General features: G+C 43.3%; 1 protein-coding gene across 9 annotated transcripts in view; it reads right to left on the reverse strand.

Moving 5' to 3' along the window:
- The window catches only part of CDK5RAP1 (CDK5 regulatory subunit associated protein 1), a 45752-nt gene that overhangs the window by 8706 nt on the left and 24001 nt on the right, over positions 1-13045 (reverse strand). For 7 of the 9 annotated variants that reach the window (XM_063601045.1, XM_055105008.2, XM_055105006.2 and 4 more), the window contains 4 exons: positions 12265-12495; positions 6575-6672; positions 5081-5136; positions 2940-3070 (listed from right to left, as the gene is read on the reverse strand). In XM_063601045.1, coding sequence (XP_063457115.1) covers positions 2940-3070; positions 5081-5136; positions 6575-6672; positions 12265-12495 — 516 coding nt within the window. The remainder of the gene's footprint in view (positions 1-2939; positions 3071-5080; positions 5137-6574; positions 6673-12264; positions 12496-13045) is intronic. The other 2 variants (XM_014343006.3, XM_063601046.1) reach the window with 1 other exon arrangement.

Here is a 13045-nt window from a genome sequence, read left to right on the forward strand (position 1 = left end):
ATGAAATATGCCCAGAAAGTTACAAAAGAAATTGCTAAGAGTGGTTGCCTTCAGGGAAGGAACTAAAAAACTAGGTAACCTGGGAAGAAGGAAGAACTACTCATGTACAGCACTTAACCTTTTGAATTTTATTCAAGCATGTATTACCTAGTCCAAAAGAAAAAAGGGAATTTATCCTTAAAACACCTTTAAATCATCCAAAACCACAGTGTGTATTATATCTTTATGACATGAGCTCATGCTCAGTACAGCTGGAGAACCACTGAGCTAGACAAAAGTATGGAATAAAAGGAATATCTATATACCAAAGTTTGGACATTCAAACCAATCTACCTTGAAGAGAAGTATCCATGGAGGAAAATGGAGAATCCTAAAAATATTGCAGAGTTTACTCCATTCTGTCTTACTACTAACAACAATAACTTACCTCTGTTGTGCATTTACTATGCATGAAACACAATTATAACTGCTTTAAACATATTATCTTACTTAATCCCCAGAACAACCCTATGAGGTTGGTACTAATGTTGGAAACCAAGACATTTGCCCAATGTCACATAGTTATTAAGCAGCAGAGGCACAATTTGAGTGCTTGCTCTCATCCACTAGGTTCTTGATTAAGTTCCTATAACCTTAACCCTTAGGAATTAGGTCCCAAAGTGAACATTCATATTCACTGACCATAGGATGCTTCTGCCACAAGCTGAAAACCCATTTCCCATCCCTAGGATTTTTTTTTTCTTTTTTGAGACAGGGTCTCACTCTGTTGCCAAACCGGAGTGCAGTGGCACAATCTTGGATCACCACAGTTTCAACCTCCCAGGCTCAAGTGATCCTCCCACTTCAGCCTCCCAAATAGCTGGGATCACAGGCATGTGCCACCACTCTTGGCTAATTTTTTTTGTTTTTGTTTTTTGGTAGAGAAGGGTCTCCCTGTGTTATCCAGGTTGGTCTCAAACTCCTGGGCTTAAGTGGTCCTCCCACCTCTACCAATCCTAGTATTAAAAAGAATTTCTCAGGCCGGGCGCAGTGGCTCATGCCTGTAATCCCAGCACTTTGGGAGGCTGAGGTGGTGGATCACCTGAGGTCGGGAGTTTGAGACCCACCTGACCAACATGGAGAAACCCCATCTCTACTAAAAATACAAAATTAGCCAGGCGTGGTGGCACATGCCTATAATCCCAGCTACTCGGGAGGCTGAGGCAGGAGAAAAACTTGAACCTGGAAGGTGGAGGTTGTGGTGAGCTGAGATCGTGCCATTGCACTTCAGCCTGGGCAACAAGAGCGAGACTCCGTCTCAAAAAATAAAAAAAAAGAATTTCTCTTGGGAGGCTGAGGTGGGTGGATCACGAGGTCGAGAGATCAAGACCATCCTGGCCAACATGGTAAAACCCTGTCTCTACTAAAAAATACAAAAATTAGCCAGGTGTGGTGGCACACACCAGTAATCCCAGCTACTCGGGAGGCTGAGGCAGGAGGATTGCTTGAACCTGGAAGGTGGAGGTTGCTGTGAGCCAAGATCATGCCACTGCACTCCAGCCTGGTGACACAGCGAGACTGTCTCAAAAAAAAAAAAAAAAAAAAAAAAAAAAGAATTTCTCTTGCATATTTGTGATGTTCATGGAAAAGAAGCAAAATAGAAGGGGCTGGGCACGGTGGCTCACACCTGTAATCCCAGCACTTTGGGAGGCCGAGGCAGGCAGATCACGAGGTCAGGAGATTGAGACCATCCTGGCTAATGCGGTGAAACCCCGTCTCTACTAAAAATACAAAAAATTAGCGGGGCATGGTGGCGGGTGCCTGTAGTCCCAGCTACTCGGGAGGCTGAGGCAGGAGAATGGCATGAACCCGGGAGGCAGAGCTTGCAGTGAGTCGAAATTGCGCAACTGCACTCCAGCCTGGGCGACAGAGCGAGACTGAGACTCCGTCTCAAAAAAAAAAAAAAAAGAAGCAAAACAGAAACTAACAGCTCCTCTGAAGCTTCATCTCTCCAAAACACTAAAAGATACATGAATATGATACATACATGGCACAGTTACGCTGCCCACAGAACACTATGCAGTGGCTTTAAAACGAATTAGTTGAGGTGTCATGACTCACACCTGTCATCTCAGCACTTTGAGAGAGCGTGGTGAAAGGACTGCCTGAGCCAGGAGTTTGAGACTAACTTGGACAGCATAGAAAGACACTGCCTCTTAATAAAACAAAAAAATTAATTTGGTTGATGGCAGCTCAGTAACAATGACAATAAAGTCATGGGTTCAGTCGTTTGTCAGCCAGCTTTTCTGAGCCCCCTGGCCACAGGGGGCCTTCAACCTCCTGCCCAAACACAAGCACATTGCCACAAAGGTGACTGAGGGAATGAGGAGTGAACCATGCAAATCCATGCCTACAATCAAGAAAATGACAGCCAACCAGGACTATCCTTCTCTGCAGGAAAAGTGCACTAATCTCTCCTTTCCTAATCTCCTTCTGCTTTGCCTGGGAATCTGCTTTGTTTCCTGGGAAGCCTCCAAGTGAGTTCACTTGCCTAGGAAAACAGAAATTAGGAATCACTGAGGATGGCTGGGAAGATGACCAGGGGCCCCGGTAAAATAAATCACATCTGCAGACCAAAAAGGAGTTCTGCATGTTAAGAAACAATTTTAGGTTTCTCGTAAAGAAAAGGTTTTCTCCTTCCATATTCAAATTGCAAACAATCTAAACATAATTTTAAAATATTTTAATGAGGAATACTGGCACAGTAAGCATGTATCATCAAATTGCTGAACCGTTTCAGAGTAGACAGAGTGTACTAGAAAAATGAACGGAAGTGAATCGTAAGAGCCTGTGGTTTCTCAAGGACTGCCTTGCCGCCACTCTCTTTTCTGCCCTGTTCTCTACAATCACCCCAAAACTGGTCAGGAATGATGTCAGTCCTCCCCAACCCCAGGGCTCACCTGTCTCATGCTGTAGGCAAAGAGGAAGCCCATGTTGTACTGAACTTCCCGGAGCAAAGAGACTGTCTGGACGTGATCTTCCTCCGTCTCACCACAAAAGCCAGCAATGAAATCGCTGCTAAGGCTCACACCTGTCACACACAGCAAAGGATGACAGGTCACTGCCTGCTGTTTACCTTCAAGGGAGGCCTTCAGCATATGCGGATTACAAGGGAGGGATAGCAACTATAAGGTCCTCCCTAGGACTATTCATAAGTAAAACAAAATAGTACAGAGTAAGGCGGGATAGCCCTGTTCATCCACAGCATTCCATGACAGAGACCAGCTTCTTGGCCTACATTTCCCCTAAGCACTAGAAAAGGTATTTCCACTTCCAATGCTGCATTTAGGGACACAGTAGGGAGTCCACATTTTCATATCAGTCCTCTTACCAGTGAAAACCTTGTGGTGCTTCATACAAAAATATATTTCTGAATTTGGTTTGATACAATGGTCATCTAAGACAGTAGTAGTGGTTGCGTGCGGTAGCCCACCCCTGTAATCCCAGCACTTTGAGAGGCCAAGGTGGGTGGATCACTTGAGGTCAGGAGTTCGAGACCAGCCTGGCCAATATGGCAAAATCCCATCTCTACAAAAAATACAAAAATTAGCCAGGCAGGGTGGTATTCAAGTGTAGTCCCAGCTACTCAGGAGGCTGAGGTGGGAGGATCACCTGAGCCCAGGGAGGTCAAGGCTGCAGTGAACTGTGTTCATGCCACTGCATTCCAGCCTGGGCGACAGAATGATAACCTATCCCCCACCAAAAAAATTATTCCAATGACCCAATGAGGTGAGTACTATTAACTCCATTTTACAGATGAGAAAGCTGCATCCCACAGAAATGAAGTCTCTTATCTGCTATCACACGACCTGTAACAGTGGAGCTTGACCCATAGCCACATACCTAGCCTCTGCATTACCCTGCCCCATCAAAACAAAGTATTTGTGCATAAAAGTTAAAATAATTAGGCCAGGTGCAGTGGCTCATGCCTGTAATCCCACCACTTTGGCAGGCTGAGGCGGGCAGATCACTTGAGGTCAGGAGTTCGGGACCAGCCTGGGCAACATGGTGAAACCCCATCTCTACCAAAAAATACAAAAATTAGCTGGGCATGGTGGCCTGTAGTCCCGGCTACTTGGGAGGCTGAGGCACAAGAATCACTTGAACCTGGCAGGCAGAAGCTGCAGTGAGCCGAGATTGCGCCACTGCACTCTAGCCTGGGCAATAGAGCAAGATTCTGTCTCAAAAAAAAAAGTTGTAATAATTAGAAATTTGAGGAAAAATGTATACACCCTCAACCAAATCTAAACTAAATGACTACAGAGTATTTTATTAGGAGGAAGGGGACAGTGAAGGGGAATATGGAATAAGATAATACGAAAGGAATTATCTCTAAAATTTACAGTAATAAGTTGCCATAAAGCTCGTTAGAAAAAGTACACATTTTACTGCTGATCTGTACAATCATCTTTATACCTACATTTCCTCATTTCATCAAGACTTCTCTGAAGCATATCTGAAAATAAACAACACTGTAACTGCTTTCTTTTCCCACCTAATCTGGAAGTTCCCCAAAGGCATAATCTAAGTGTTATTCTCTCCATATTATGCTTAAAGTATTCTAACTCAAAAGTGATTTTAAAATGTATCTGTAAAATCGGCCTCAAAAAGAAAGTCAAATGTGGTATAAAATATAGAAAATGAAGATGAATAAATAAGAATAGTAAGTTCTTATTTCTAAAAAAAAAAAAAGATATCAATGGTTCTCAAATCAGAACTAATTTAGACATAACTTTGTCATCTTACAAGATAAGATAAGGTCTTTCCTCTATGTCCAGATACAAAGACCATAGAAAAGGAATCTCTATAGCCTTGAGGCCACAAGGTGATCCACACCTAAGTATTTCCAGCAGGACTAAGACAACAAAAAATCAGAAAGACATAAAAGAAAGAGTACGAGGAGAGAGAAAGAGAAAGAAGAAGAGCACAAAAGTTATGAAATTGTGTCACAAGAAAATGCCAAAGGTGTTGACTGTATCTAACCACAAGGCTGGTCACTGGTAGAGTAACATGCTCAGCGGAATGAGTTTCTTAAATGTACCTGGAATAGATTCTCTAATATGGTGAACTAACTCCACATAAGCTTCTCTTGAATATCTGCAATAAACAACAAAAGGAAAAGGCCTACATAAATCCAACCTTTTTAAATGAATGCTATAAAAAGATAACACTATGAATTCCCACATGTAATCACTTCTCATCCACATGGCAGGGCACACGAGTAAATTAAAGTATCCAAAAGAGCCCTTTTGATCCAAGCTGTATCTTCTAATCTAATCTAGAGCCTATGAATTTTTATTTAAGGACATAAACTTTTTTTTTTTTTTTTTTGAGACAGTCTCACTCTGTCTCTCAGGCTGGAGTGCAATGGCACAATCTTGGTTCACTGCAACTCAATTTACTGGGCTCAAGTGATCCTTCCACCTCAGCCTCTTGAGTAGCTGGGACCACAGATGTGCGCCACCACACCCAGCTAGTGTGTGTGTGTGTGTGTGTGTGTGTGTCTGTGTGTGTGTGTGTGTCTGTGTGTGTGTGTGTGTGTGTGTGTGTAGAGACTGGGTTTCGCCATGTTGCCCGTGTGTGTGTGTGTGTGTGTGTGTGTGTAGGGACTGGGTTTCACCATGTTGTCCAGGTGTGTGCATGTGTGTGTGTATGTAGGGACTGGGTTTCACCATGTTGCCCAGGTGTGTGTGTGTGTGTTTGTGTGTGTAGAGACTGGGTTTCGCCATGTTGCCCAGGTGTGTGTGTGTGTAAAGACTGGGTTTCCCCATGTTGCCCAAGCTGGTCTATTCTCAAACTACTGAGCTCAGGCAATCTGCCCACCTCAGTCTCCCAAAGTGCTTGGATTACAGGCAGAAGCCACAGTGCCTGGCCAGCACAAACTATTCTAAATAGCTTTTTTTATTTAACTAATAAATCTAGACAGATTAAACATTTTAGAGGACCTCTAAAACACTATGCCCTGTGGAAAACAAGACAAAGCACTAATTCCATACAGCTTGCCTTGGGACAGATTCTCCCTTCAGTCTCATCTGTGTAATACTTATTATTCTCAAAGAAAGTGAAAACATAGAGCGACATTTAAATTCCAAGATGTAACAAAACCTTAATGTTAACATTAAAGAATTAAAATCTCAGAGTGTGCCACACCATAGGTGCTTAATTAAAAAAAAACATACTAAACAGTGAAAATGGGTGACCCAGTCCTTAGCCTATGTTATGGAGTTAGCGAAGCAAGCTCCAGTGCCCCGTGGCATAGTCATACAATAAATACTTACTGTCACACAGTAGCTGCTCAGTAAATATTTATGCTTTTTAAACTAAACAGTGAAAATGGGTGACCAGTCCTTAGCCTTTGCTTATGAAGTGAGCAGAAGCAAACTCCAGTGCCCAGTGGCTTAGTCATACAATAAATATTTACTGAGCAGCTACTTTGTGCCACACACTATGCTAGGTTCTTGGCAACAAGGACACTGTTTGGTCATTAAGGAAACATGGAAAAGTGAGGGATGCCCCCTCTCCAAGCAAGCCTGACCCCCTCCGCATGGCCTCCAACACACGGCTGCTTCCACTCTGGGCTGGCAGGTGGATCTGTTTACAGATGTTATCTCTCTCATGAATCAGCTGCAGAACCTGATGAAACAGAACACATTATAGGTAATCACAATCTCACCAAAGAACCTTACAGAAAGCAATACCGCTCTTACTATGTATCCTCCAAGGTCAATTTTCACATAATTAAGAGGCTAATTAAACCAGACACACAAAATCACCTATTCCCTAACTTTTGTTCAAGCCCCGTTCTATTTGTCTCAGACACTTCACCTGATGGCATCTCTGCTTTCAAAGAGTAGAGAGAAGAAAGTAAGCAGAGGTCAGATTAAAGCCATGGAGCTGAATACAGGTAGTGCTGACACTAGGGTCAGCAGGCAAAGCAGGAAAAAAATGGCACTTCTTTCAGCTAGCTTACAAAGCAGTCACTTTCTTTTTTTTTTTTTGAGACAGAGTATCACTCCATTGCCCAGGCTGGAGTACAGTGGTGCCATCTCCACTCACTGCAACCTCTGTCTCCTGGGTTCAAGCGATTCTCCTGCCTCGGCCTCCCCAGTAGCAGGGATTACAGGCGCAAACCACCACACCTGGCTAACTTTTGTATTTTTAGTAGAGATGATGTTGCCCAGGCTGGGCAAGAAATACTGACCTCAAGTGATCCGCCTGCCTCAGCCTCCCAAAGTGCTGGGATTACAGGCGTGAGCCACCACGCCCAGCCCAAACTAGTCATTTTTAAAGATACCATCAGGTCAGGTGTCATGGCTCACCTCTGTAATCCCAGCACTTTGGGAGGCCAAGGCAGGAGGATTGCTTGAGGTCAAGAGTTCAAGACCAGCCTGGACAACATAGTGAGACCTTGGGTCTATTTTTTTTTTTAATGTTTAAAAGAAGAAGAAAGAAAAAAACAGATACCATCAAAAAACTGATACTAGGGGAAAATATTTGAAAACATATTGACAAAGGATTTGAATCAAGAATACATAAAGAGGCTGGGTGCAGTGGCTCACGCTTGTAATCCCAGCACTTTGGGAGGCTGAGGTGGGCAAATCATTTGAGGTCAGCAGTTCGAGACCAGCTTGGCCAACATGGTAAAACCCCGTCTCTACTAAAAATACAAAAATTAGCTGGACATGGTGGTGTGCACCTGTAATCTCAGCTACTCAGGAGGTTGAGGCAGGAGAATCACTTGAACCCGGGAGGCAGAGGTTGCAGTGAGGCCAGATCACACCACTGCACTCTAGCCTGGGTGACAGAGCAAGACTCCATCTCAAAAAAAAAAAAAAAAAAGGAAAAAGAAAAGAAAACATAAAGAGAACACAGTCCAGTCTCTCTCCTCCATTGCAAGAAAGGCTTCTTTGCAGTGGTCAAAAAAATAAAGGATATGTAAAGAACTTTTACAACTCAATAAGAAGACAATCCAGAGGAAAAAAGACAAAAGTGGGGGGCCAAAAGAAAGACTTTTCACTGAAACAAAAAACCTCCAGAAAAAGGTTTCAGATGTGGGCTACCTACTCCATGCCAGGCACTGTGCTAAGTACCTTTGACACAATATAGGCATACCTCAGAGATATCACAGGTTTGGTTCCAGATCACCACAATGAAGAGAATATTGCAATAAAGTGAGTGACACAAATTTTTTGGTTTCCCAGTGCAAATAAAAGTTATATTTACTCTATACTGCAGTCTATTAAGTGAAAACAATGTACATACCTTAATTTCATTATATTTATATTTTTTAAATATATCGAGATAGGGTCTCACTCTATCACCCTCGCTAGAGTGCAATGAAACTGTAGCTCACCCCAACCTTGAACTGCTAGGCCAAGCGATCATCCTGTTCCAGCCTCCCAAGTAACTACGACTATAGGCATGTGCCACCGTGCCCAGCTAATTTTTTTATTTAAAAATTATAGGGCTGGGCACAGTGGCTCACGCCTGTAATCCCAGCACTTTAGGAGGCCAAGGTGGGTGGATCATGAGGTCAAGAGTTCGAGACCAGCCTGGCCAACATCTCTACTAAGTCTCTGCTAAGAATACAAAAATTAGCCAGGCATGGTGGTGCGTGCCTGTAGTCCCAGCTATTTGGGAGGCAAGGCAGGAGAATTGCTTGAACCTGGGAGGCAGAGGTTGCAGTGAGCTGAGATTGCACCACCGCACTCCAGCCTGGGTGACAGAGCAAGACTCAGTCTCGAAAAAAAATAAAAATAAAAAATAGGCCGGGCGCGGTGGCTCATGCCTGTAATCCCAGCACTTTGGGAGGCCGAGGCAGGCGGATCACAAGGTCAGGAGATCGAGACCATCCTGGCTAACATGGTGAAACCCCGTCTCTACTAAAAATACAAAAAAATTAGCCGGGCATGGTAGCGGGTGCCTGTAGTCCCAGCTACTCGGGAGGCCGAGGCAGGAGAATGGCGTGAACCTGGGAGGCGGAGCTTGCAGTGATCCCAGATCGTGCCACTGCATTCTGGCCTGGGCGAGAGGGAGACTCTGTCTCAAAAAAAAAAAAAGAAAATAAATAAATAAATAAATAAATAAATAAAAATAAAAATAAAAAATAAAAACTATAAAGTTGTCATGCTGCCTGGGCTGGTGTCCAACTCGTAGGCTCAAGTGATTCTCCTGCCTCAACCTCCCAAAGTGCTGGGATTACAGGGATGAGCCACCACTGAATATTTTAAGCTCACTGTTGAGACCTACTGCTTAGGAAAAAAGATTCCTTTCTAAATATGACTGTTCATTGACAATGCACCTGGTCATCCCAGAGCTCTGAAAGAGATGTACAAGGAGATTATTAGTGTTGTTTTTATGCCTGCTAACACAATATCCATTTTGCAGCCCATGGATCAAGGAGTAATTTCAACTTTCAAGCCCTATTATTTTAATTTTTAGTTTATATAAGATCAATTCTTATTATTTAAGAAATACATTTCATAAAGCTATAGCTGTCGTAGATAGTGACTTTTGTGATGGATCTGGGCAGAGTAAACTGAAAACATTCCAGAAAGAATTCATCATTCTAGATGCCATTAAGAACATTAATGATTCATGGGAAGAGGTCGAAATGTCAACATTAATAGGAGTTTGGAAGATACTGATTTCAACATTCATGGATGATTTTGAGGGGCTCACAACTTCAGTGGAGGAAGTAACATCCTCTTTAGCATCATTCTTAAGGGCCCTAGGATTTTCAGAATGGCAAATCAACACTGGCTTCAACTTAAAGTCACCAGCTGCTTTGGCCCCTAACAAGAGAGTCTGGCTGGGCGCAGTAGCTCACGCCTGTGATCCCAGCACTTTGAGAGGCCTAGGTGGGAGAACTGCTTGAGGTCAGGTGTTCAAGACCAGCCTGGGCAATATGGCAAGACCCCACCTCTAGTTTTTTTAAAAGGAAACAAGAGACAGAGTCAGCCTGTCCTTTGAAGCTTTGAAGAATGGCACTGATTTCTCTTCTCTAGCTATGAAAGTCCCAGATGACATCTTCTTCCAACAGAAGACTGTTCATTTACACTGCAAATCTGTTGTTTAGTAGAACCACCTTCAGCATTGATCTTAGCTAGATCTTCTGGATAACTTGCACAGCTTCTACATCAGCCCTATGGCTTCCCCTTGCACTTTGATGTTAGAGAGATGGCTTCTTTCCTCAAACCTTGTAAGTCAACCTCTGCTAGCTTCAAACTTTTCTTCTTCAGCTTCCTCACCTCTCTTGGCCTTCAGAGAACTGAAGAGAGGTAAGGCCTTGCTCTGGATTAGGCTTTGGCTTAAGGCAGTGCTGCGCCTTCTTTGATCTTCTCTCCAGATCACTAAAGCTTTCTCCATATCAGCAAAAAGGCTGGGTTTTGTTGTTAGTGGTTTTTTTGGGTTTTCTTGTTTTTCTTTTTGAGATGGAGTCTCACTCTATTGCCCAGGCTGGAATGCAGTGGCACAATCTCAGCTCACTGCAACCTCTGCCTCCCGGGTTCAAGCAATTCTCCTGCCTCAGCCTCCCAAGCAGCTAGGATTACAGGTCTGCACGACCAAACCCAGCTAATTTTTCTATTTTTAGTAGAGACAGAGTTTTGCCATGTTGGCCAGGCTGGTCTAGAACTCCTGACCTCAGGTGATCCACCCACCTTGGCCTCCCAAAATGCTGGGATTAAAGGTGTGAGTCACTGCGCCCGGCCTGTGAGCCATCACACCCGGCCAAAGAGGTTGTGTTGTTTTCTTATCATTCATGTGTTCAGTGGAGTAGTACTTTTAATTTCCTTCATGAACTTTTCCTTTGCATTTACAACTTGGCTGGTTGACATAAGAGGCCTAGCTTTCAGCCTAGCTCGGCTTTCAACATGATTTCCTCAGTAAGCTTAAACATTTCTGGCTTTTGATTTCAAGTGAGAGCCCTGCGACCCTTCCCTTCACTTGAGCACTTTAGAGGCCATTGTAGGGTGATTAAATGGCCCAATTTCAATATTGTTGTGTCTCAGGGAATAGGGAGGCCTGAGAAAAGGGAGAGAGATGGGGGAATGGCCGTCTGTGCAGCAGTGAGAACACACACATCATTTACCAATTTAGGTCACTGTCTTATGTGGGTGTGGCTCATGGTGTCCCGAAACAATTTTAAGAATAACATTAAATAGCACTGATCACAGATCACCACAACAGACGTAATAATAATGAAGTTTGAAATATTGTGAAAATTACCAAAATATGACACAGAGACATGAAGTAAGCACATGCTGTTGGAAAAATGGTGCTGACAGACTTATTCAGAGTTGCCACAAACCTTCCATTTGTTAAAAATAACTCCATAATATCTGCAGAGTGCAATAAAACAAGGTATGCCTTTGTATCTATTTCACAACAACCCAAAGCAGGAGGTAATTGTTAACCCCTTATTAACCCCATTTTACAGATAAAGATGAAAAGTTGAAAACATCACATTGTCGCTGGTAAAACAGTGGAAAAGCTGAGATTTGAACCCGGGTCTGTCTGAGGCGAAAGTCTGGGCTGTTTCCCAGAGCACCACATCACCTCCTTCCTGTCCGCCCCACACCACCATTACCGCCCCACCACCATTATTACCACTCAGCTGCCCACTTTGTAACAAATCCTCTCCGTACAGCCCTCACGGTCCCGCAGGTGGTCTTAACCTCCCGCTGAATATCAGTCCTACCTCCACTCCCACCTTGGCAGACTTTTTTTTCGAGACAGGGTCTCGCTATCTCACCCAGGATGGAGGGCAGTGGTGCGATCTCGGCTCACTGCAGCCTCGACTTCCTGGGCTCATGTGATTCTCCCACCTCAGTCTCCCAAGTAGCTGGAACTACAGTCGTATGCCACCTCAGTCTCCCAAGTAGCCGGAACTACAGTCGTATGCCACCCCACCCAGCTAATTTTTTGTATTTGCAGTAGAGACGGGGTTTCGCCATGTTGCCCAGGCTGGTTTCCAACTCCTGAGCTCAAGTAATCCACCTGCCTCAGCCTCTCCAAGTGTTGAGATTATTGGTGTAAGCCCTGTGCCCAGCCACTGGTGGACTTCAAATCTTCAAAGGACCAGCAGATCCAGAGGGTGATGCAGCAATACCCCACAGAATCCCTAAGCAGGACTCCAGGTCTCTGCTGCATCCCTACTGGGTCCAGCCTTTGGCATGCTCAAGAATACTAATATCAGTTTGTCACAGCTAACCTGACGCTCACCTCATCGGGAAAATCCTTGGGGTGGGGAGAGGTAAAGCGGATCCTCATTTCAGGATCTACTCTGGAGACCTGATCCAGAAGATGAGCAAAACGAAGTCCTCCTTGCTTGGTTTTATAGTTGGTGGTAAAGCCACGACTGAGATTGGTAGGTACTGCATTGTTGAACTGGACCTCTGAATTGTCCCGAAAACTATTAACATTCTGACCAAGAAGTGTCACTTCTTTCAGCCCCTAAACATGGGAAAATATATTGGAATTTTAAAACTTTTGGGTAGCTTCATAAAAAAACACTAATTAAAAATTAGCTGAAATTAACATATCTTTCGTTTTAAACAAAAGAAAAATCGAACCTACCAAGAGTCACCTATAAGTGTGTTGTGTCTATAACCGAATAATTTCAAGCTTAGACATCTTACCTAAAGAGCTAAACCTCATAATAAAGCCTTATATAAAAATTAATCTTCAAAACATTATTTAGAATCAAAACTGGAAACAAACTCAATAATCCACAATAATGGTTAATTTATGATAGATCTGTCATTTGAATGTTATACACCATGACTATATAAAGTATTCTCACCAGAAATATTTAACCTGAACTAATCAAGCTTTTACACCTACCTTCCAGTTACTAGAATTCAAGGAGATATATTAAATGACAACATGAGGAAAAAATCAGACAAAGGAGACTCATGTCTGATCTCTTCAAAAAGTTAATGCATCATTTAAAGCAAAGAACAACAACAAAAAATAAAAGAGCTGTTTTAGATTTTTTTCTTCT

Source organism: Pan paniscus, chromosome 21, assembly GCF_029289425.2.
Source record: "Pan paniscus chromosome 21, NHGRI_mPanPan1-v2.0_pri, whole genome shotgun sequence".
In the NCBI taxonomy this organism is placed as follows: Eukaryota; Metazoa; Chordata; class Mammalia; order Primates; family Hominidae; genus Pan; species Pan paniscus.